Source organism: Chlamydotis macqueenii, chromosome 9 (assembly GCF_036417535.1).
Source record: "Chlamydotis macqueenii isolate bChlMac1 chromosome 9, bChlMac1.mat, whole genome shotgun sequence".
Lineage (NCBI taxonomy): Eukaryota > Metazoa > Chordata > Aves > Otidiformes > Otididae > Chlamydotis > Chlamydotis macqueenii.
This window is the reverse complement of record NC_141564.1, coordinates 8,222,078-8,247,226: the sequence shown is the minus strand read 5'-3', so window position 1 is coordinate 8,247,226 and position 25,149 is coordinate 8,222,078. Positions and strand designations below refer to the sequence as shown.

The following is a 25,149-nucleotide window of genomic DNA, read 5'->3' as shown; positions in this document are numbered from 1 at the left end:
CTTAAAATAATTTTATCGACTGATGTTTCCTTGGATTCGCCTCCTCTTCCTTTCTTACACTTCCTTTACCACCTCGTGTTGAGTGTCTTTATGAGTTATACCATGGTGCCCAAAAGTGTCTGACCTTTTTCTTTTTTTTTTTTTTTTTTTTTTTGGCGGTGTTTTCAGGTACACACAGCATGTAAAGAGTTGTTGCCAAACAAGTGCCCTCTTGGGCTGTGCAAAGTATCTGTCATTCCTCCTACTGCTCTTAACAGCATTGATTCAGATGGTAAGTATCGCAAGTAAGTAGTGCCTTCTTTCTCTTCCTCTCAGTCACAATCCCTTCAGCTAAGGCTATTAATGCCAGACTCTGTTAACTGAATATTCTACTTTTGGTGTTGCTGAAATTCCAAACTGGAAGATGTTGCTGGAGTATGGCAGTGAACTGTTTGCTTTACTTTTGCATTCAGTTTATTACCCTGTAATGTCAGTATTTGCTGAGCTGCAGCTGTTAAAATTTACTGAGAATAACTATATTGCAGAAGCAGTTTTGGAAGGTTGGGGAAGCTGAAAAATTTGGCATACTGCTAGGAGATAAGTGTGACATTTGGCAGCGTGAGGTGTAGTTCATGTTGGATTCAGGGCTGTTCATATTTGGCATTTACCCAGTGAGTGCCATAAGCACAAGGAAAGTATTAGCTTCTTCACAGCTGTGCTTGGGTGTGGGATGTTGTTTTTTTCCCCTCACCCCATCTCCATGGGCAGCTTCACATCTCTTGGCTTTTCCTGTCTCCCTTCCCTTTTCCCTGGCAGGTTTCTGGAAAGCTACTTGTCCCCCTTCTTGCACAAGTCCTTTGTTGGTCTTTGTCAACTCAAAAAGTGGAGACAACCAAGGCGTAAAATTTCTACGAAGATTCAAACAGCTACTGAATCCAGCGCAGGTCTTTGACCTCATGAATGGAGGACCTCACCTTGGGTAAGCAGATATTCTATGGAAGCACATATTCCTCGTAAATACCAGAAAAGTACAAGTGATTTATTTGATTATAAGCTCATCCTCAAATATAACAAAGAACCTATTTCTCAGAGAAGACTGAACACATATGAAGTTTGGAGGGGTTTTCCCCTCTCTGTTTAGTGTTATATTGATTAGCTAAAACCAAAAATGTCGTTGCAAAAGGTTGTTATTTCCGTTCATCAGTAACAGCAGGACAGCTTGAGGGGTTTTTGGGGAATTCCAGAAACACTCCCCTGGAAAAAGTCCAAGCATGGAAAGCTTGAATCCAGAAGAAAACTTCTCAGCAAACAGACTTGTAACAGGAATCCTGATGTACTGTTAACAAGAGTTAACTTAATTAAATTGAGTGAACAGTCGGATGTCATAGATAGCAAATGAATATTGACAAATGAGATTTATCCAGAAATAGCTTACCTAGGAAGTATGTGAAACTTCCATCCCTTAAAGATTTTGTAGTGATACTAGGAAAACGTCTCTTATGAGTGCTTTTCGTAAAGTTGGTTCTACTGTGGGATCTAGGTGACACTTCAGGCTTGGTTAACAGATTACACTAGAATGTTTATGGACAAAAAAAAAAAAAGTGAATGCTGTGGAATAAATTCCTTTAGTGTATTTCTGCAACTCTGTTAAAAAAGTTCAGTCTCTAATTTGCCCCCTTCCAAATGCTTCTCCATTGCATCGTATTTCGGTAGCTTTTATCATGAATGGGTCCTTCTTGTAATAAGAGCCAACGCAAGGTGAATTTCCTCCATATTTTTCAAAATGTGACTCAAAGTCTATGACTAGATGCAGGGTGCTAAATCTAAGAGTGTCCACTTCTGGATGAGTGACCATTAAGGTCTGTTCTCCTGAGAACTATTGTGGTTTCTTGCCATAGTGCATTGTAAAACACTGGCCCTTAAAACAGCAGCATGCTGTGCAGGGGATGTGTTTGGCTGATAAATAATTCACAGAAAACTCTAAAAATTAAATATTTTTTTTCTTCCCCTCACCAGCTGGACTGACTGTAGAGAGGAATTTTGCTTTTGAGCAGGAGAGAAGGGAAAGGAGGGAGTCAATTATTTTCTCAAGCTATGATGCACACTTCTAAAACAGCTGCTCTTCTTGGCTGTCTTAAAAAGGAAATGATGGTACAGGGTAAAGGCTGCTTCTTAATAATTTAAATAATCTAAATTGGTGCCAGTCAAATTGTACCATAAGATGTAATTTCTGATAGCCATTTTTCATGTGTCAGCAATGCCTGAAGAAGTAAGGATATTCATGTACTACAGCAAATCCTGTTTAAGTAATAATAAAAAACTTTAAAAAAACTAAATAGGTACAAAACCAAAGTAAAAAGCAGATGGTAGTTCAGTAAGAAGCACAGTTTCAAACGGCTTAAGGAGAGGTTGTTTTTAATATTCTGGAAAGGGTGAATAGAAAAATTCATGTTTGTCTTGTTGGTGAGTTGTCCTGTCCTGCCTGCAGGACAGACAAGGCACCAGAGCATTGATTTATGTTGCTTTCCCAGAAGAAGGACTAAATCTTGTGAAGCTTTGCATCTTCTTATAGTTGTCTGCTTACTGAACAACTACATAAAGTTCCTACTCTTCAAACTTTGCTTTAATTGGTGTGGCCTCGAGTGCGAAGGCAGTGACATCAGAGCACTCCAAAGAGTGACAAATAACTAGTGTTAGGCTGAACACACCAAATCTGCAAAAAGGCATTAATTCAATTGATAATGAGCTATCACATGCTTTTTTACTCTTCTCTTCAGACAAAAGTGCCCTGCTTTAGTAGAGGAGTATGTCTGGGACATATTTCTGTAGTGAATAGCCGTTGTAAATTGCTTAGCTGTATTTATAATTCCTTATATATAATCATTTTAATTCATCTGTAATCTCACAGTGGTCCGTATTCATTGTGAAAGCAGAGCCTACCTTAAACAGATTGGGGTTGTTTATCGTTTCTTTCTGTAACAGCTGATTGTTCTTCTCTCTTGCTTTTTTCTTTCCCTTCTCTGTAGTTTACGCTTATTCCAGAAATTTGACACTTTCCGGATTCTAGTTTGCGGTGGGGACGGAAGTGTTGGCTGGGTACTCTCCGAAATTGATAGCCTCAATCTTCACAAGCAGGTACCTAACCAATGAGCTTGGTTGGATGAAAGAATAAAGGAATAACAACAGCGTGGGTTGAAGAGGACTTTCTTTGATGATACAGAGTAGTTTTCCCCAGGACTGAAGCCACTGAAAACTTACCACAGCAGTGCTCTTGCAGTAATTTTTGCAAGAAGCAGTACTGGACTAATTCGTTATTCCTATGTCCCTTGCTCCCCCTCAACTCTCTCTTGCAAGATCCAGCTTTCAGAGTAGTTCTGATTTACTCCTGCTCTGTTGCCAGAGACTTGTACTCAGAAAGGACTGCAGTTAGAAAACTGGGAGTTCCACAAGGGTAGTGCTCCTCATCTATTCCCTTTAATTCTCTTGGTGGTGTTTCTGAGTCCTGGGATGGATAGAAACTTCGTTGGAGTAGAGGTATCATACAGTGTTTAATTTGTTTCCATTTTGTCTTGGAGATGTCTATGCTAATTTTACACAAAAAGCAATAGCACCACCTGATGGTTAAATAAATACATTTGTAGAAGGGGTTACTTTTATTAAGATGCTCCTTGTGATGGTAGCTGTAATACACTCCTCTCAATTAACAACTTGAAAGTAGGGGAATTTTTTCCTTACTTGCATCCTCTTCTGGCTGTTTTCCATATCCAATTACTTTCTCTTCCCCCTGGGACTAGCTATTCCTCAACGACTGGTCTGTATAAGGAAACAGTCATGTTACTTGTGGCTGTTTGTGACTTGTATTTTCCCATTTGAATATCAGTTTTGGTTTCCTTTTCTCTAATGCAGTGCCAGCTCGGAGTGCTGCCCTTGGGAACAGGGAATGACCTTGCCCGTGTGTTAGGCTGGGGGTCTGCTTGTGATGATGATACCCAGCTGCCGCAGATCCTCGAGAAGCTGGAGAGGGCCAGTACCAAAATGTTGGACAGGTGAGTAACCGTCGCTAACATCTGCCCCTGCTCAAGGGTTGTGTGAAAATACCCTTCCGGGAGAACTGGGCAGTTCTTGATTCTGCTCAGCTGCTGGACTTCTTACCTGGTGCCACTTACTTTTTTTTTTTTTTTTTTACAATAATCCTCTGTCAGCTTTTATCAAGAAAAGGTAGTCTTCCTTTCTGTGTTACTGCAGAATGGTAATGAGTTAAATTGTCGCTCTGCCTGATGTCCAGTGTTCTCTTCTGTTTCAGAGTTCTTGTAAATTGAATTTGACAGCCTTACAGTCATGATGTATTTTTTGAGGCTAATTTTTTTTCTTGATGAATTTGAAGCAATTTATCTTAAGTTTGAAATGAAAGCTGAATGCAGAAATGGACATCTTTACCCCAGTATTGATATTGCTTGTATATCATTATACATTTAAAATGCTTCTTGTATATAGAGTTACCATCTTGGCATCTTTCACATTGAATCAAGTAATGCTCATGGGATTTCTGTGAGAGAGGGAAGAGGTAGAGAGAAGGGCCTTGTACTCTAGGATGCTTGTTCATCATGTCATCCCTTCCTCTTCCCACAGTTCAGCCCTTCTGCAATTTTCACTGCAACCCTATGGCTTCCTTACATCAGTCATGCCCCCTGTCAAAATGCAATTTTGAGGTTCTAACCTGTTATGTCCTTTGGATAAAGAAGGAAATCATCTGCCTTGTAGTGACAGCTGTGATGTCTCCTTTTCAACAGGTGGAGCATCATGGTGTATGAAACCAAACTCCCTCACCAGGCCTCCACTTCCACAGTCACTGAAGATTTCAGTGAAGATTCTGAGGTACCTCATGAGATGCAGAGGGCAGGAGACTGGGAGTGACAGCCTCAGAACAGACAAGATAGGAGGCAATGATAGTGTTCAAATGGAGCAGGCATGAGCTATGACTTGGGTGAAGCAGGAGCTACCAAGGTCCTGGGTCTTTAAGTCAATGAAGTATTATGAAGAAGGAGGGACGTTGTGTTACCAGAGTCAGGAATCATAATGGGAGATGGGAGGAAAATGCTTTGGAACAGGACAAAGAGGAAATGATTGACTTTTATCTACTGTCATGACATCATGTTGTTGAAATTGTGGAAAGCTGCATAGCAGTGATAAGAACCATAAAAACTCAGTTTTACATCCATAGTTAATCAGAGACTCTAAGAACTGCACTGCTGATGCTTTCTAGGTTCAGAATTAGTTTTTTTATCAGATTCAGATCTTCAGTGCATAACTGAGCCCTGAACCACAGGACTTTTCCAGGGCAAAAAGAACTTGTAGAATGATAGATACTCTCTGGGGATCCAGAGTTACACAGCATATGTTGTAATGTTGGGAAGCAGTACCCCATTGGGTTGTTTCTGACTGTCACCAGGTGCAGAAGATTCTCTTCTATGAAGACTCTGTGGCTGCTCATTTGTCCAAAATTTTGACTTCTGACCAACACTCGGTGGTCATCTCCTCAGCCAAGTGAGTACTTAAAGGAGAACTGCTCTAAATGAGAGTTGCACTGTGAAAATCCTGATACAATCCTTGCATGACTTTGTTTTCCTTAACTTCTTTGTCTAGGGTGCTTTGTGAGACAGTGAAGGATTTTGTGGCTCGAGTAGGGAAAGCCTATGAGAAGGCAACAGAAAGCTCAGAGGAATCGGAGGTCATGGCCAGGAAGGTAAAGTTGGAAAATTTGTATGACTTTCTACTTCTGAAGTGTAAAACTGCTCTGTTTTTGGACAACTAGGACAGCAGCAGTTCAGGAAGCGCTAAAAAATGAGCCACCCAGGTCTACTGCTAGTTTTGCTCAGGTGTTCTTCTTTGCCTTGTAGTGCTCTGTCCTGAAGGAGAAGCTGGACTCCTTGCTGAAGACACTGAATGATGAATCTCAAGCATCTTCATCTCTGCCAAACCCTCCTCCCACCATTGCAGAGGAAACCGAAGATGGTGATGGGTCAGGCAGTGCTTGTGATTCCTCTAGCGACCGGTCTGTGGGCTCGTCATGTACTGCACGGCCCCAGATATTTCGCCCCCGGGAACAGCTGATGTTGAGAGCCAACAGCTTGAAAAAAGCCATTCGTCAGATAATAGAGCATGCAGAAAAAGGTAAGCAGTTAGGAGTCCTGCTTGTGGCTTGTTACAGGCTGTTGAGAAGTACATTTTTCCTTTATTACAGAGGGGAGTAGGGTTCTTTATTAAAAACAGCTTTACTGTGCTGGAGTGTCTATTCAGTAAGCCTCGCTATTTAGTTTCAGTATCATTTCTGCCAAGCTCACCTGTTTGAAACATTGCTTGGTAAAAAGGTGTGTTCTCTCCCATAGGGCTGGTTTAGGAAGTTCCTACCCTCCCACGCTCTGTTCATTTGCATTTCCTGTCTGTCCCCACCCGTACCACATTGTGTCAGTGCAACTGTTTGTGTGGCCTTGCTGTGAAACAGATCTGAAAATTCTTTGGAATAAAGTATTTTAAGTATTTTAACTTGGATTGTTTGAGAAATCGCTTTATAGTAGAACCCAGCAAAACAGTGCAGTGGTACAGGTGCAAGAGAGGGCAGGAACTTCTTAAACTAGCTTTGTCAGTGGGAAAATGTTATAATAACACACCTTGATGCAAAACAATTCTGTTCCAACGTTAGCTTCCTAGGCAGGTGACCGTCTTCTCCACATCTTGACCCTTATCTCTCTCCAGCCACTCACACCCGTAGATCAAAGTTTCATTTCCTTCGAAAGGCGTCAGTCTCCCAGATGTTAGTCATAAACTCAGTGGTTTAACTTAGACCAAAGGAAATACTTAACAGCTTATTACTGGAGATAAAAGCATTGAGCTTGCAGATGTGACATCCGTGCACACGTAAATGTGTGCTATGAATAACTATATATTCAGTTGCAGATCATTGCAATGTTTCCGGCACTGCGATATTCTATACAATGTATCCTGAAGGTGAAGTTATATGAGATGATGGAAGCTGAGCAAACAGCCTGCTTCTGGTGAAGTAGAGGTCTTGACCTCATTGCTGCCCCACTGCTTACCTTATGCCAATTTGATGTTTGTGGGAGTTCTTTTGGAGCCCAACCAATTTGCTTAATCCAGCAAGAAGTGTTTACATTTCTGCTGGGCTAGTGGGTTGAATTGCCTTGTGGGTAGTTTTGGTGAACTCCAGAGTCAGCGCAAGGGAGGGGAAGAGACTGAAAGAAGGGGAGCTCGTTCCCCTGCAGAGGCAGTGAACTGGTAGATCAGCTCAGGGCTTCTCACAGAGCTGTGCCGTGAAGGGCTGCCGGCAAGGAAGGCCTATTGATTATGTGCAAATGAAGTTTTGATTTCTTTAGGCAACATGCTAGCGTTTAATTCTTACCAGTCTTGGGCAGACTCCAGTTAAATTTCAAATTTGTTCAACTTTTCTGAAATGTTTTTCTTCTTGCAAAGTATGTAATCTGATTCTTTCCTTTGTTTGTATTGGTTTTTACCAACTGCTATTTTCTTTCTCCTGATTATATGTGTGGAAGTGCCCTTTTCAAGTGCCTTATCCTATTGCCCTAGTGCAGATTAAGCAAACAGAAAATTAATTAAATTTATCATTGAATGTACATTCTGATTAGAATTTCTGGCAACACCTAAATGCAAATAAATGGAAGGCTGTAGCACAGTATACCTCAGGAAGCCTGAGTACCTGTAGCATTAAAGGTGGACACTTCTGTTTAGAGCCTCACTGCTGAAGAGCTCAGCAAAGAAAACAGGAGCCTATGCCAGCTCAGTTCCAAGAAGCTCTCCAGAGCAGAGTTTAGTTGAGGCAAATGATGTAGGAAAGCTTTTTGCTATTCCTGTTCTTTCCTTTAAGGAATCAGGGCCTTTAGAGTCCCATCCTATTGTTATTTCCATCAGTGAGAGGTGGTCCTTGCTAGAACAGCTGTGAGGCACTCATCTACTTTCTCTCTCCTTACAGCTGTAGATGAGCAGAATGCCCAGACCCAGGAGCAAGAGGGCTTCCTCCTTAGTCTCTCAGCCTCTGAAGAGGGCAAGGAGCTGAGGAACGAGGATAAAATCTCCCTGCAGTCATCACACAGCGGCAGCTATGGAGTGTCCAAAGGGAGGAGCCAGCGGAAAGGTACCGCTCTGGGGATGTCACCATGCAGATCTTCCCTGCTAATTACTCTTCTGTTAGTTGTAAAAAGTGAGGGAGGTGTTATGTGTATTACCTTCCAAGTTCTGTTTTTCTCTATTTTTTTAATGATTGCTCTTCAAATGCCAGACCTTACACATTTCTATGCTCTAGCCTGTGCATCATGCACTCCACTTTTCGCTACATCTCTGGTGGCTGGTCCATGATCGTCGTATACAGAGCCTAGGATTTAGACGTTTTCTTACACCTTAGCCAGTAATCTGGGTTCTCTTGGCTTTCAGTGCTTGGACAAGGATGGTCTTGAGCATTTTTCATCTGCCTGATGACATTTCTCTGTAAGCCCCTGCCATCCTTTGCAGATGACAGAGAACTGAAGCCAGTTTGCTTTAATAACTGTGTTATGTGAGTAATTTGTTAGAGATCCCTGATCACTGCAAACATATTTGGAACTTACCTGAGTATTGATTTGGAACCAAATATCCTGTTTGTTGTGCTGCTGACACCAGCTTTTTCTCATCTCCATTTCTAATATTTGCATGTGTCTTTTTGGTGCCGCCAATCTGCGAGGTTTACAGGTTGCACGTATGCCACATTTCTGTCTTTTAATGACTGTTTCTTTGTTTTATGGTGGCTAGAGTGTTTTGCTGTTGAGTGATTCCTAACCCAGTCTTGCTGCTTGGACTGTGCTGCTATGTGCTGGTCTACATCGGAACATTATGTTTGTCAATAGCCATGTTTGTGTTGTTTTACAGCATCCAAGGCTCCTTGCGAAAGACTAATAAACAAAGGAAGTTTGTCGCTGGGCAGCTCTGCATCTCTTCCTCCCCAGACAGGAAACCGGGACAACTTGCCAATGCTGAACACAAAAATCCTCTACCCGAGTGAGTGTAACACCCACCACTTCCTACTGAGACAGCCAACTGGAGTATGGGTGACAGCAGCACAGGCTGCAGTCTGCATGAAAACATGAAGTTGTCCTGCCTGGTGTCCTTTTGTGCAGGGTCCACATGGAGAGAAATCCCTTTGTGGATAACTTTCCACTAGGGCTGAAAAGTGAAGACTTGGAGGGTCTTGTAATAGTTTCCAATTTGTAGCTGAGACATAGACACAGGTTTTTATTAACACAGTGCAGTGGTAGAATTTAGATACCAATTACACGGATCTGCTGAGCTCAAAGTAACTTTGAGAAGGCTGGAAGGATGCTACTGAGAGAGGTTTCTGAAGAGTGGCAGCTGTGGACTGGGAGCAGCAGTCCCTTCAAGTGAAGGCTGAAGTCACTGGAGGTGCACAGGCCCAGCAAGATTCCCACCTCACGCATCTTGTGTAGCAGCTTCTCCCCATCACCGTGGTGCTATCCTTCCACCTCTTCCCCCAGATTACTTGTTCACATTATTTCTTCTGCAAGCAGACAGTTTCCTATCTCTCTGACAAAGCTACTGTTTGTGGGTTGACAGATAATAATTTAAGAACAAGGAAACAGTAATTGTTGAGCAATTTGGAGAATAACTTCAATCCTGCCCTTCTCTCTTTGCTCGTTGAAGCATAGATGTTGCATGTCTCACTCTGGAGTAAAAAAAGTTACTGCAGTGAATACGCTCCCATTTCGCATTTCCTTGTGTCTGTACAACTGTGCTGCTGGCCTTCGGTGATATCCTGTCAATCAAAGACCCTGCAGGCAGCCCCAGAAACCCTTCTCCTTATGGAGAGTGCTAGTTCTGGACTGGAAGAAAGCACTATTGCTATTTGCTTTCCGCAGTGAATGAGAAGAGTTAGTATATTCTGCCCTGTCATCTTGTCTCTGAGATTGAAGTTACCTGGTTTTTGCTTATTGTTAATCACAGTCCTTCCCATGGTCAATTTTCCTACAGATATCCGTGCTGGCATGTCTGGTTCTTTGCCTGGGAGCTCTGTCATCAGCCGATTGTTGATCCATGCTGATCCCTTTAACTCTGAGCCTGAAAATCTGTGAGTATGCCCAGGAAGTTGAAGAAGAGGGAGTGAGTATTTCCAAGTGGACCTCAGTAGAGAAGTAGATGAATTTATGGATCTAAATAATGGACTGCACCCCAGAGTTGTGTAAATGAATTCTTATACTGGGTGCCAGTGAGGATCAGCTTATGTAGTTATACAATGTAGTGACACATCTGACTCATGGTAGAAGATTTTTAGGTTTTCGGTGAGAATGAAATCCAGATCAGTCTTCTCCTTACACTCAGAAAAGACTCCAGCTTCCAGTTAGTAGACGGTAACCTGTGGGGAAATCACTGCCCTTACAATATGGAGGCCTGGAAAGGGTCATGGGCAGGCCGCAACAAGGGAGGCAGTTGGGAAATGTGATATGAAGACTTTCTTGGGCTGTTTCTTCTAAACTGTTAACGATAAAAATCCGATGATACAGACTTTAAGTTTTTTTTTCATGGGGTTCAGTGCCCCTGAGATGAGTAGCTGACATTTTTTTAGCTCATTTGTCAGGCTCTCTGTAAGTAACACCTTATATATATATATATATTAACACATTGTTAATGTGTTAATGTTTTGTGAGACCTTTTACATAATGCCAGTGACCAGCAACATAGCTTTTTGTAAGTGAAGTGTAGGCTTCTGAGTATGTTTCTGTGGCAAGGGCAGAATTCCTTTGCAAATCTTGTGGCCGTGAGGTCTTATGGACAGAGACTACAGGCCAGGACCTCTGCTCAATAGCCACTTTTATGGTATTCTTTGTGGGTTTTAGGCAGTTCCCAGCAGTGCTTATCAGAGCACGTTGGCTTACAGCCTTTGTGTTCTTCACCATTTTATGCAACAATTCTGAAGTGGCCAGAGGGGGCGTGTGAGATGTATACCAAATGGTACGTAGACTTAGGAGTGGGAGTTTTGTTCTTTTGCTTGGCAGTGAATGTTACACAGAGAAGTGTGTAATGAATAATTACTTTGGAATTGGACTGGATGCAAAGATTTCTTTGGACTTCAACAACAAACGTGATGAGCACCCAGAGAAATGCAGGTGGGTTTGGCTTTAGCTGACCTTTGGCTACTGCCAGAAGTGACTGAAACCATTTTATCTTTCTGTGTGATTTTGAAGCCAGTTGTGTACAAGTGTACTGAGTAGGTGTATTGTCAGTCTTGGCTGCATAATCCTCCTTCAGGACTTGAAGTCAGGATGGAGGAGATTAGCTATGGATTTGTTACGTTGTTGTGGCTAGTATAAGATCTTTGAGTAGCTACATCAGCGTGGATTTAGTACGTAGTTGCAAAACACTGTGAATGTCCTGGTGTAAAAGATTGACAAATTCTGTGCCAGGGGCATCTGTGTGTGTTTCTGCTAATGCGTGTTACTCAGTTATCCTCAGTTCCTACCTGACGCTTATTTAGAGAGGAGTAGTTTCCTAGCACAAGCGATGACCATTTTGAGTGCTTGACCCTTTTGGAAGCAAAGCATCTTTGTGTTTTAGGGTGTAGGAGGTACTATTTCAATGTGGGGATTTTTTCCCTCTAAGTGAAAAGATGAATGCTTATGCTAACTTTTTCTCTTTTGATTTACCCCCTTAGAAGTCGTACTAAAAACATGATGTGGTACGGAGTATTGGGGACCAAGGAGCTGCTGCACAGAACATACAAAAACCTGGAGCAGAAAGTCTTGCTGGAGGTGAGGAATTAGCATGCTCTTCTGTTGCTAAAACTGGGATGCCTAATTGCATCGCCTTCAGACACTTTTGACGCTGGCATGGTGATTCTGCTGGGTGATGTTAGGGTATTTCCCTTCCCTGCCTGATACAATGTACTTGCTGTATCTCACCCTGAGCTAGCTAGAAGTGGCTTTTCCTGGTTCTGAAAGATAAACTGTATTTTCAGTCTGTAAGGGAAGGGTCCTCCTGCTGGAAAGTATTAGCTGTCCCTGTTGTGGTTTAACCCTAGCCAGCAACTAAGCACCACAGAGCTGCTTGCTCAGTCCCCACGCCAGGTGAGGTAGCAGAGAGAATCGGAAGGGTAAAAGTGAGAATACTCATGGGTTGAGATAAAAACTGTTTAATAGGTAAAGCAAAAGCCGCACATGCAAGCAAAGCAAAACAAAGAATTAATTCACTACTTCCCATTGCCAGGCAGATGTTCAGCCATTCCCAGGAAAGCAGGGCTCCATCATGTGCAATGGTTACTTGGGAAGACAAACACCATCAGTCTCAACGTCCTCCCCTTCCTCCTTCTTCTCCCAGCTTTATCTGCTGAGCGTGACATCATATGATGTGGAATGTCCCTTTGGTCAGCTGGGGTCAGCTGTCCCGACTGTGTCCCCTTCTCAACATCTTGTGCGCCCCCAGCCTCCTCGCTGGTGGGGTGGAGTGAGAAACAGAAAAGGCCTTGACTCTGTGTCAGCACTGCTCAGCAATAACGAAAACATCCCTGTGTTATCAACACTGTTCTCAGCACAAATCCGAAACATAGCCCCATACTAGCTGCTATGAAGCAAATTAACTCTGTCTCAGCCAAAACCAGCACAATCCCCAACTCACTATTCAGCATAGATAAGATTGTCATGTTGCATGTAGTATCTCATGTGAACACAACATTTTAGATAGTAGCTGCGGTGGAAGGCTCTGAATTTAACCACCCTATAATGAGCATCAAAATGGAAAATAGATATTCTTGTATGGGCTACATCCAGCATAAAAAGGTAGCTTGCAGGAGGAGACCCTAATCACAGCAGACTGTTTCAGAAGTTTTATTCCCCTTTGTGGAGGAATAAACCAAGAGGTTTTGTCAGGTCTCTCAAATGTGCCCTGTTCTTGTTTGGGGAAAAGGAGCAATAATGTTCCTCTAAAACCACCCTCCGCTGGAGGAGAGGTGGTTCATGAGATGTGGATGGATATGTTCCACTCCATTTGGTCAAGAATAAACTGTAAGAGACCTGAATTAATTTTTGCTAAGCTGTGTAGGCTGTTTTCTGCTCTTAGAGGACATGTTCTGGTAGGAAGGGAGGCTCTCTCCTGCTGCGCTGAGAGTAGTGTTGGCTTCTTTTCTGTGCAGTGTGATGGGAGGCCAATCCCTTTGCCCAGTCTCCAGGGGATCGCTGTACTCAACATTCCCAGCTATGCAGGAGGCACCAACTTCTGGGGGGGAACAAAGGAAGATGATGTGAGTATTCTCGAAGGCAATCCAGGAAATCTTTTTACTTACTGTTGCTTCTGGAGTCATATCCCTTGAGAATAGTGCTTGGAAGAAGAGGGCAAGGGGCCTGTCTGCATGTACTTTCTCTATGAAATGGACAGACTACTGAAGTCCAGTCTTCAGCAGCTTGGCATCCAAGCAGTCTGAAGTGATTCAGAAAAAAAATACAGATCCTGTCCTGAGCATTTGAACTTCCAGGAAATGCTTTAGTTTGACCTTCTCCGCTCAGACTGCCTGAGAAGTAAAGCCCCTTGAAGACAAAGGTAGTTAGATCCAGTCAGAAACTTTGTTATTTGAGATGAAAAAGTGCCTACTCTCATAAGAATAATTATTGCCTTGTATCTATAGCCTTTGTGTTAGCTCCCATTGGAAGCGCAGGAATATCAAAGGTCCTTTTTCTCCCTCCTGGCTCACTGCAAATCTTTTCCTTCTAGCCTTGTTGTTAATGTAATACAGATTAAAAACCGCCATTGAGAGCTGACCTCCAGATCTTCACCAATAGGGGGTAAAAGAAACCTCTCCAACAGAGCTGTATGTCAATTGAATTCTCTCTCCCTTGCATCTGCCTAGACGTTTACAGCCCCCTCCTTTGATGACAAGATTTTGGAGGTGGTAGCAGTGTTTGGTAGTATGCAGATGGCAGTGTCACGAGTGATAAACCTACAGCATCACCGGATTGCACAGGTACCCGCTGCTTTTGTGAGCTCTTCTTGCCTCCCCCATCTCCAGCTTGTTATGTTTTTGTCCGTTTCAGTCAGTAAAACCCTCCTTTGTGCTCTCTTTTGTCCACGGAAAGAGCATCCACCAGGGCAGAAATGAGCATGTCCAAGGGCAATTTGGGCATGTAGTTGTTTGCTAGTATTCATTGTGGTGTGAGTTAGACAACCAATTCAAATACAGATCAGTCCAAAGACACAGCAGATGGTCCCTGCCACCCAGACGTATGTGTCTCTAGTAGCACCAAAGCTATGGTACCTGGGGAAGTGCTTTGGAAAGAAACAGAATGTCTCATGCTTTTGGAAAACCAACATTTTGGAGCTTCTCTTCACTTCTTGCAGTGTCGGACGGTGAAGATAGCGATCCTGGGAGAAGAAGGAGTTCCTGTGCAAGTGGATGGAGAAGCCTGGATCCAGCCTCCAGGTTACATTTGGATTGTTCATAAGAACAGAGCACAGACCCTCACCCGAGACAGGGTAAGAGCAGCCTTGCATACACCTTGTAGTACACACGTATTTCAATGTCACATACTCCTGGAGCACATGGCAACAGCCACACTTGAAAGCTTATCTTTGTGAATGCAAGAAGGCAGGAAGTTACAAGTATAATGGTATGAAAAGAAAGCAAAGGTGGGCATACAAAGCCGGTGTCATTGTAGGACAGGGCAATATCCAAGATTCCTTGACCTGGGAGAGAACAGTGGATATTGATCGTGAAATCATAGAATAGTTTGGGTGGGACAGACCCTTTAAAGGTTATCTAGTCCAACCCTCCTACAATGAGCAGGGACCTCTTCCACTAGATCAGCTTGCTAAGAGCCTCATTCAACCTGACCTTGAATGTTTCTGGGGCTGGGACATCTGCAACCTCGCTGGGCATCCTGCTCCGGTGTTTCACCACTCATCGTAAAAAATTTCTTCGTTGTATCTAGTCGGAGTCTGCCTTCTTTTAGTTTAAAACCGTTGCCCTTTGTCCTCTCACTCCTTAATGTGAATGTTGTGGAGAGGAGGAAATGGGAATACTGCACACAATCTTTCCTAGAGGGTAAGAGAGCTTCTGTGATGTCCCACTGCAACTTGGAGGGGGAGTGACTGAAGGAGATAGCACAGAGAGCAAGGAGGAACAGGATTCCTGCTGTAAAGGTGGGAGGGAGAAAAGAAGAGGCAACCTATATGTGGGTATGGTGGGAAAGTTGGAGTAAAGCACAAGAGGCAGAGAGGACACACAAGTCCCTAGTGAGTGTGCTGTGTGTGTTGGGCCATATGAAGCTATGGCTATGATTGGGCCATCCCACTCCTCATTGCTTGCAAACCTGGTTTTGCAGGCATGGAATTGCTACTGAGGAAGAGGTTCCATTTTGCAGAGCAATATTCAGTTTTTGTCTTGACTGTGAGCTTATCCTTATTTTTTCTGCTGTTCTTTTGATCATCATTGCACACTCCTTCCTTCACAAAGCAGATCTGTCCCATACAGTAGGTGAGGTGGGGTCCTTTCTTTGTGTGTGTGACCCTGTACCTTTGGTAGCATTTTTCAAATGTAATTTGGCATATTTAGTTACCTAAACTGAAGATAGAAAAATTCACATGTGGCCTCATCTGGACAACTGAAGAGTCATCAGCAAGGTTGAGATCAGTGGATAGCTTGCACTGAGCTGACAGAGCCTGGGTTTGTCCTGTGTGAGGAGCAGTACGGGAAGGGAATGCTTTACCAGAGCGCTTCACAGATGCAGGAGAATGGTTTGTCCCCAGAACACTGGGTCACCCCAAAGACAGTTGTGTTCTAGTGCATACTGGCTTTTTTGTTTCATCCGTCTCCTCTCTCTTAGTACTGTGCTCCTTACTTAGTCTCATCTTAGTACCCATCTCATTTGCCCAGGCCCAAGAGCTGTGACTACCATTTTCTTCCCCCTTCCCATCCACCCATCACAGTCAATCTCCTTTCCTCTTCTGGCTCCCCAGATGCTGATTTTTTTTTTTTTTTTTTCCCCATGAAAGTTCTGCACCATTGCTTTTTATCTTCATCGTCTTCTCTGAATTATTCTTCCTATTTCAGTCTTCCTTTCCCATAGTTCCTTCTCTTGTCTAGCCTTCTCTTTTGCCATTTCTTGTGCTCATTGACCTGTCTCTCTTTGCCATGAGGCTTTGTATGTCAGTTTTCATTCTCACCGTATCCTATTTTGATCCTTCTGCACTGAATCTGTTTTGCTTCTTCCTGTACCGCTACCTCATGCCAGCAGGAATGTCAGTAAGGGTGCAAGCAGGACAGGCCGTAGCTCTGAGTTCAGCTGCTTGTCCCTCCGGTTACTGGGGAAGCCCAGTTTACTTCTAGTTAAGAAGAAACCTTGAACATTTTTCATTTCCAGCTCTGAGATGTCACTTGAAGAGATGTACAGTAATACTGAAGTGTAGAGACAATATAGTTACTCAGAGAAAAGGCTGCCATCAGTAGGGAGTTTGTGGATTTTGGTAGTCTGGCCCTCAGGATTGACCTAGCAATTTTGACTAAAACTAGGCTTAAGCAAAAATTAAGACAAGGTCAGCCTGCAACATGGAAAATTTCAGCCCGGACAGCTAGTTAGCAAAGTTGTAAGCAGCTGAACTATTGGTTCCTGCAATTAAAAGTGTCTATACCAGATCTGCATGTTTTACAGGCATAGGCATGGCCATTGTTTGGGGTTTTTTTTTTTTGTTTTTGTTTTTTTTTAATAGGAGCTTTACAAGGTATCTTATAGTTTGCTTACTGTGTTTTTAGGCATTTGAGAGCACCCTGAAGTCCTGGGAGGACAAACAGAAGTGTGAGTTGTCCCGACCCTCCTCTTTCTCTCTGCAACCAGAGATCATGTCTGAAGAAGAATCCACCCAGATCAACCAGTTTGGTCAAGCTGCAGGTGCTCTGATCCACAGGTGGGACTCAATTTGCTTTTGCTGAATAGGGCCCTCATTTGGGAACAAAAAAAAATGTCACTTTCATGAGCAAACATGGATCCTTTAATCCTGAAAGAACCCGTTATCTTTGAATATCAATTATATTTATTAGAAGTGAAACAAAGGCTTCTCTAGGAGCTCAAGTGGCAAGTTGGGTTCTTTTAACGCTGATGTCCAGCAGAGATTTCTGGAAGAAGTCACTGTATGCTCATCCTTTTAGTCAAACATTCAGCTCCTTGGTGTGGACCTCTGAGAGAAAATTCCCAGAGTCAGAACAGAGAAGTGTTAATTAAAATGCCATACATGCAGCTGCCTTTCACATCACTATGGCCATACTAAAATGTCTAGGTCTTGTTTCAAACCGATCCCAACTTGTCTGCAGAACTGAATGTGCACCTGGAGTTGTACATGTGACGTCTGCCTTGCTTTGCCTATGCATGCTGACTATAGCAGGGAGAATTGCCCTGAGCCAGAGGCTGTACCCCTCCCATGCTTTATCCCTGCCCTTGTCACTCAGGTGGGCATTAAAAGGAGATAGCCAGTCAGAAAAGATCTCCTGCTTTGAGCATATGCTGATGCAGTCTGTAATTCTCTCTTTAGCATTCGGGAAATAGCCCAGTCCTATCAGGACATGGAACAGGAGCTTGCCCATGCTGTCAATGCCAGCTCCAAGTCTATGGACAAAGTCTACGCTAAATCCAAGTCCACAGAGGTATTTCACTCACTTGGCATCTCCCATTTTGTCCTTGTTCCATAGCTCTTGGTTTTCCTTTCTGGTTGACCAAAAGTAAGCCTTGCTTGTCTAAGACTTCTTCCTTTTGACTGCTCAGACCTCTGCATTTCCAGGCTTAATTTGCGCATGAATTGCTTCCCTGCAGGGTCTGAACTGCAGCCTTGTTGTAGAGATGGTGAATAATGTCAAAGCCCTGCATAATGAGACAGAGCTGCTGCTGGCGGGCAAGATGGCGCTGGTAAGAAGCACAAAGCAGGAGTGAAGCAGCCTGTCACTTTCTCTCTTCTCCTACTGTTGCATTTGCAAGCAACATTTTGCTGGTCTTGGTCGTCTTTGTGTTTGTAACAAATCAGTGTAAAAGTTATCATCCAGGAATTAGGATGGTGTTGCTACACAGGCATAATGAGAAGTCAAGCTAGCTTGCACAGGGTTTGGAGCTCAGAAAAGATTAAAATCATTAACTCGGTAATTTCTGGCCAGAGTGCCTGCTGTGCACTTCCTTTTAAAAGGAGGAGCTGCTTTGTTAGCTAGGAATTTCAAGGCAAGGGCCTGAGTGTACGTCCCACCATATGGCTTTTGACTCTGCATTACTTCCATTTCTGATCCAGCAATTAGACCCTCCTCAGAAGGAGCAGCTCCAAGCAGCCCTGGCAGACATGGACCTCCAGCTGAGGAAATTGGCAGACATCCCTTGGCTGTGGCAGCTTATGGAGCCCTGCGAAGAGGAGGTGAGGAGGCTATATTTCCCTAGCTGTTCTCTTTTTCACTAGTTGGCTATGAGTGTTTGACTTCCTGTGAATATATGACTGATGTGAGAAAAAATCATTAAGAAGGAAACTTGACTCCCTAGGGCTAAAGAAAGTAATTTCCTGCTAAGGTCCCTTGCCTGACATAGGATCAACTTTCCTTGTTTCCTTTTGTGTCTCAATCAAAATGAGTTTAGAATTTTTTTTTCTTCTCTTACAAGGTCATGGAGCTGAGCTTGACAATACTTATTGCTCTGGGTCTGTTCCAGTCAATTTATGACTGATTGATTTTCCCTTTTTGTTCTTGCAGAACCAGATACTGGATTATTCTAAGCGCAGCCGCAGTGGCAAATTCCGACTGGTGACCAAGTTTAAAAAGGAGAAGAACAACAAAAATAAGGAGACTCGTAGTAGCATGGGATTGCCGGGTACCGAGTCTGCTCATTCATTCTGTCTCTTAGTCACATCAGTGTTTTCACACCACTACTTGCTCTCTGTCTGTTTCCTCTCACATTCTCTCCTGTTTCATGTGCATCTGCCTTTTCTTGGAGGTTTAGTCTGTCTTTTTGACATGGCAGAGTAGCTTCTTGCTCTGTTCTAAGTCATGACCCCCTAGTACTACGCAAATATTCCTGAGCAGAAACAGGAGGTACCCTCTGAAACATTCCACCTACGTCCAGACATTTTCAGGGATACTTTAGGGGATGCTTAGTGAAGTGAATTTGAGGATTTTGGCATTTTAGGTGTCAAAATGACTGTGAGGCCCAGGTCCGCATGACTCCGGTCTGTTCACTGCTAGTTCTCTGTGATACGATTAATGATGTTTTTCTCATTGATTCACCCTCTGGCTTTAATCAAGTTTCATGTCTAATGGGCTGGGGATCAGCATCATCACAAGGGCACCCTGACCTTTAATCCTGCTGGTCAATAGATAAAAACTGGTCATGAATCAACAAATTGCTTTTCAAGACACTTTCTCTCCAGTTCAGTTAGTTGATTTTTGGTTTATATTCTCCTTATGAAGACTTTCTTTTTCTAAAATTCAAAAGTACTACCTGTTCTGTGGGCTTCTGGGTCCTGTTCTCTGCCATGGAATTGTGGGTACAGTCTCCTTCTGTCTGACAGGCTGGTGCTCATTCATTGCCTCCTAGAACTTGGGAACTTTATTTTTCTCTTATTTAGAGGCTGTGCAAGAATGTGGAAGTCTAAACTCTTCCTCTCTCCCTCAGACTTGGGGAAGCAAGGTTGCCATTTTGTTTATTGAACACAAGTGCTTGTGCACAGTAGTAAACTAATCTGTGCTTGATTCTCCACAATGTGTTTTATGACTGTTGTTTTGTAAGCAGAGGAATATCACTGAATTTACTCTTCTTAAACATGGGGGTAGACTTCAAAAAGCATATCCAATCCCATCAAAACAACCACGCACTTCCTCCTAGCTTTACTGCAGCTAGCCTCTACTTAAGAGAACACTTCATAGCTTTCTCTGTCCTACCTCCTTTATTTGAGAGTGTAGGTCATGCAATCAGTCCTTGCCCTCCCCTTGGTTTGAGACGTGGTACTGCTTGCTGCCCTTCTCTGGCACTGAGTGCTGATGGTGTCCTCATCTCTCACTGTCTTCTGGGATTCTGGGTACTCAATGCACTCCTGCTTTTCCATCTCTAACAGTTCACCTCTGGGGAACGGAGGAGGTTGCGGCCTGGCTTGAGCATCTCAGTCTTTGTGAGTATAAGGATATCTTCATCCGGCATGACGTCCGGGGCTCTGAGCTCCTGCACCTCGAACGGAGGGATCTCAAGGTACTTTCATGATCAGCTCATGAGAAATAGCCAGCTGCATCTGCATGACCTTCTGTGCTGAATGTGTTTGGAAATGGTCTACCCACTGTTCATTCCACGTGCTTTGGCAAGATGAATGGATTCATTGTGACCTCATTTTATTTTCTCACCATTTCGGGTCACCTAATTTTTAATAGCAGGGAGGTAGAACAGCTAGTTGAGAGACCAGCTGTCCAGTTCTGCCACAGCTTCCTAGAGATGTAATACAGTGCAGATTGCAGATTATGTTCTTGAGAGTCTCTGATTTTAATGATGGAATGGAAGTTTTCAGCTTCTCAGCTCCTCTGCCATCTTTGCAGAACATGTTGTGATTGGGAAAATTTGGTTCTTATGTTGTAGTCACTGGACAAATAGATCATCACACTTCTTTGTTACAAGAAAAAAAAAGTCATTGTGGTCTTCAATGAGGCTGCTAGATGGAGAGACGATTTTAAAATAGTGTTTATTAACCACATTGCACAACTTTGCATCTCCTCACCAGGAGATGCTTTCTGTACAGAGGAAGATTGAAAGAGGTGGTTGTTTGCGTGTGCAAGAGATTTGTGTCATCATTCTGGTGACTTGCATATAGGAGAAAAATACTTTGTTGTTAAGTAGTGCATGGCATTTGTTGAATGCCCCTTGGATCTTCATTTGTGATTCTGACCATCTTCCTGTTCTGAGGTTTGCTGTAATCTGTGTAGCTGATTCTTCCGCATGCCATCCAGCTACAGCCTGTGTTTTGTTGCATGATATCCAGGAGTCTACACGTTTTTTTTATGTGACTGGTTGGTTCTCCCTGCATGTTTTGGCTACTAGATTAGGTCCTTGAGATCTGTATGCTCTTTCTGTTCTCTTGCTTTGGCCTTTAACAGTCAAAGCAATTTGCATTTCTGGCTAATGGTCTGCAGTTGTTTCTCTCCATTGCTTTGTGCCTGTTCATTACCCTGTCATGCTCTAATAGCTTTTTGACACATGGTTTGACGTTCCATATATAACCATCAGGTTGGTACTCTTTCTGGATGATTTCCTTCTCTCTTTGTAACTGGCTGACTAGTTTGTAACCATTACTTGGCCACCTGGAATTTCCCCTCTGCCTTCTCCTAAGGTAAGGTTTTCTCTTTTCTTACAGGACCTGGGTGTGACCAAAGTGGGTCACATGAAGAGGATACAGCACGGGATCAAGGAACTGAGCCGGAGTACTCCTGCCAGCGAGGTTTAGCCTCTGTTTTCACAGCCTGTGTCTACCATTCCCCCTAACTGCACAGCAGTCACCTCACAGAGCAGATGTGCTCACGACTGTCTCTACTGAAGAGCCAAACTGTAGCTATTCAGAGCTCATATCAACTAAGCATGGTGCTACCTTTTTTCCTGTGGGGTACGGCTGCGTCCATTCGAGAGGCACCTTATCAGCAGTCAGGCAGAGCCTCCTGGAAGAAAATTTGTTTGCTGTTTGAAGAACCATGTCCTCCGACGTGGGAAGTTCTGATTCCAGTGACAGTGCAGAACTCCTGAGTCAGAATTGCAACACAGCTACCTTTACTGGATAACTTCATCAAAGTATAATTATTCAGGGCAAAAGATGTATTGGCCAGTCTTAGTTCAGGAACATCTGACAGTCTTTTCAGACCCAAAACTTTCCTGCTCATCTGTGTGTCACACCTGTATCTTAGAGCATTTAAGTGGGACAAAGCTTGCCCTTGTGTCTTACTAATCCCTTTTTAACCACACCTGTAGTTGCATGCGATTTGCATCAGAAATTCAAAGCCAGTACAGACCTCTTGCCGATGAATACCCAGTGATTCTCACTTATGCCTTGCAACAAACAATGCATGTCGTTCAAACAACGGTTCACACCAGCTTGTGGGGTCTTCCACTGGGCCTGGCTCTCCTCTTCCAGCCAGTGGCAATGGTACACCATTAGGTTTTCAGGCATCACAAACAATTGTTCAGAAATTCCTGGCGGTAAGAAAAGACAAAATTTTGAAGAGCCAAAAGATTACAGGAGATCAGCTCTGACATTCCTTCTTCTGAATTCGTCTTCGGGAGACGAGATGAAAGGGAGAGGAACACTAACTAGCTGTTCGTGGTGTGCATGAAGTGTAATGTAATGGAGTGAGATATGGAACAATTTGCTCCATCTTGGCAGAGGGAGCAGCATGACTGGCAACGGCCAGGAGTGGCTTCCTGCCCATTTAGTGCCACCTTCGTGGCCACAAACAACAAAGCTGTTTCTTTGCTTCAACTTCCTGTGCAGAAAACTATTTCTGTCATGAAAGAGATGGTTTATCTGTAGTACTTGCATCTTTTCTCCTGTCTTGGTTTTAGTGGCTTTTCCACCTTGCTTCTCTCTCTTGCTGCCTTGCTCCTTCGCTCCAAGGTGGCTACCAGAAGATTAGGATGGCTCGGTCCTCCTGCATTGTACCCCTGAGAGAGAGATCGTGTGCTGTCAAACATCAGGGCTCCTTTAAGAGCCCTGAGAGACGGAGGATTGTTACTGAGCATCGTAGTGAAAACTGGAGTATGTTGGTAAATTGCCTTTAGTACCACCAGCAGTGGAGCATGGAAAAATTAGTGCCTCTGAATCAGAGTTCCTAGACGGCCTTCAAATTTTCACTGTATTGCCTGACCCCAGTTGCGTGACTATTAAAGCCCGAAGACCATGCATAGTTATATATATAACTATGCATGCATAGTTATATTGCCACGTTTATCACTGCGAAGAGAATTTGGGAACAGTCTGTGCCGTAAAGCTGGAGAGATAGCAGGAATTTTTAATTACTTTGTCATTTTGTATGTATTTATTTCTTTATTATTACAGAGTGGCACCTGTCTGGCTATGGCTGCAGACAGAAAAATGGCCACATACACAGTGATATAAAAGATAATTTCCTGAGAACATCGTTCTTTGTTATGTGTAAGGATTTTAGCAAATTGACATCAGCTCTCTAGTCTAACAACAACCAGTCAAGTTATTTTATGTAAAGACTTGTCAGCTTAAAAGGTTATGGGCTGATTTCATGCTGGGCAAACTTGATTGCATTCTTGAAGATTTCACCAAGGATTATTCTGACTCTCTTTATTTGTTTTTAACTAGTTGTCATTCATCCATGTGTCTCCTCTCAGCCTAGTAGGTGACAGGGTTTGCTTGTGAGAAGTTAACGGAAGACTAAATGTACTTGATCCAGCTAGCAAGATTTCTGGTATAAATACTGTGGGGACTGAGCAAGAAATATGTTCAGCTTTGCCCTGAATTTGTTTCTCTATGCATTGGCAATTGCTTCCATAGCCATATTTTTTTTTTTCTTTGTAAGTACAGCCCCCCCCTTCACTCTATTGAATCCCTGAGGTATCAGATAAGTAAGAATTGTAGACATACTGTATTTTCCCACTTGCTTGTTGAGGCACGGAGCAGTGTCTGCATGAGAATGAGGAGAAACCTCCACTAAGGAGAGCTCAAGGACGCAGCCGTCCTTGCTGGTGACAGTGAGGTGCAGCCCGCTGCCTGTCCCCAGGAGTGTGCGTGGTTAGGACATATCCTGAGCCTGCCCAGGAGAGCACAGCAGGGAGCACAAGGTAGGTGATGACTCTAGAGAAGAGGTGAGATCTGTGTTTGTTCCTGTACATGGTGGAGGAGCTGTTCTTGCTGTGAAGTTTCTCCAGGCAACCTCCTGGTTAGAGGTACATAAACAGTATATACTTGCCTTGCATAATTCCTGGGAGGTTCAATTCTTGCCTCAATAGAAACAGCTCCTCTCTACTCTTCCTGCTTAGAGGAATAAGGGTAGTCCAAAGAGTTTATAGATTCAGGCATGTTCCTTAATTCATGCCGTATCTGAAGAGGCCTTATGGCCGTTAGCCATCTGCTATGAGCGATGATGCATGCACAGACCAATCTTAATTTCTTTTACTTTTATGATAGGTTGTGTTGATGGGTTCAGATCCTTTTTGTGTACGTGCAGATTTTATCAAAGTGTTCATAGCCAGTGTATTTCTGTCTGTTGCTTACTGGAGGCAGGGAGGGAGTTCTACCTTCTTTTAAGAGCTAGAAAATGGGATCTACATTTAACCTGAGTGCCTTTGAATATGGTTTATATCTAACAAAAGGATTGTAGCTCTATGTGTCTCACTGGGAATAATGCAGATTTCTGTTGCAGAGATTTTGTGAATTGATGAGGACAATTTGTGTCAAATGTCCGTGAGAGCTATCTACAAAGTAGGGAGCCAGGCTGAACTTCCAAGTTCCTCTTCTGGCAGCTGATAATTTTTTGTGGGAGAAAAACTCAGGAAAGGCAATTAGACAGTAAAAAAATCTGCTGCTTTGCCAAAGAAGAGACTCTCCTGCAGTCTCAGGTAAAACCACTAGCTTGAGAGAAGCTAGAAGTGCACATACAGAGCATATGTTTAGTCTCTTTAAAAATGCTACTCGCGTGAAAGCCGTGCGACACCTTCTGTTTATCATCCCTCACCCTTGGCAGTGATGCTGGGGGAGTGTCTGCAGTGAGCTGGACGTATGGTTTGTCCTGCTAGGAAGAGGTTTCAGTATGTTATCTCACATTCTGACACTGCCCTGGATATTTAACTTTAATGGCAGGTTCTGGGGCATAATGTACCCTGTGTTATCATTTTTTGGTTCAGGGGAGTACATGCAATGGAGACTTGAGGGAGGTTTGGCGTGTGAAGCAGCTATCAGCAGCGTCCTGCTCTGGGCTACCTTCGCGAGGGCTGTTAGCGCTGATACAGTCGTTCTGGTTTCGCTTGTGGGATCTTAGTGCTGAGAGGACGCGTCCTCTGCTGCGGCAGGAGCCAGCTCTTTGCAGCAGAGGGGAGCTGTGCTGCTTGGTGCCTGGAGGTGACAACCTGGCCGGGCTGCACAAGAGCCGGGCACTCA

General features: G+C 43.5%; 1 protein-coding gene across 4 annotated transcripts in view; it reads left to right on the top strand.

Moving 5' to 3' along the window:
* The window catches only part of DGKD (diacylglycerol kinase delta), a 59,024-nt gene extending 36,097 nt beyond the window's left edge, over nt 1–22,927 (top strand). For 3 of the 4 annotated variants that reach the window (XM_086754976.1, XM_086754978.1, XM_086754977.1), the window contains 23 exons: nt 169–271; nt 796–958; nt 3,006–3,114; nt 3,886–4,025; nt 4,770–4,854; nt 5,429–5,523; nt 5,623–5,722; nt 5,877–6,150; nt 7,985–8,146; nt 8,914–9,042; nt 10,030–10,126; nt 11,052–11,162; nt 11,708–11,804; nt 13,181–13,288; nt 13,892–14,005; nt 14,380–14,514; nt 16,790–16,941; nt 17,563–17,674; nt 17,841–17,933; nt 18,304–18,423; nt 18,752–18,869; nt 20,110–20,240; nt 21,391–22,927. In XM_086754976.1, the coding sequence (XP_086611102.1) occupies nt 169–271; nt 796–958; nt 3,006–3,114; nt 3,886–4,025; nt 4,770–4,854; nt 5,429–5,523; nt 5,623–5,722; nt 5,877–6,150; nt 7,985–8,146; nt 8,914–9,042; nt 10,030–10,126; nt 11,052–11,162; nt 11,708–11,804; nt 13,181–13,288; nt 13,892–14,005; nt 14,380–14,514; nt 16,790–16,941; nt 17,563–17,674; nt 17,841–17,933; nt 18,304–18,423; nt 18,752–18,869; nt 20,110–20,240; nt 21,391–21,480 (2,838 nt within the window). In that variant the 3' untranslated portion in view covers nt 21,481–22,927. The remainder of the gene's footprint in view (nt 1–168; nt 272–795; nt 959–3,005; nt 3,115–3,885; nt 4,026–4,769; nt 4,855–5,428; nt 5,524–5,622; nt 5,723–5,876; nt 6,151–7,984; nt 8,147–8,913; nt 9,043–10,029; nt 10,127–11,051; nt 11,163–11,707; nt 11,805–13,180; nt 13,289–13,891; nt 14,006–14,379; nt 14,515–16,789; nt 16,942–17,562; nt 17,675–17,840; nt 17,934–18,303; nt 18,424–18,751; nt 18,870–20,109; nt 20,241–21,390) is intronic. The other variant, XM_086754979.1, reaches the window with a different exon arrangement.
* Nucleotides 22,928–25,149: the final 2,222 nt, after the last annotated feature.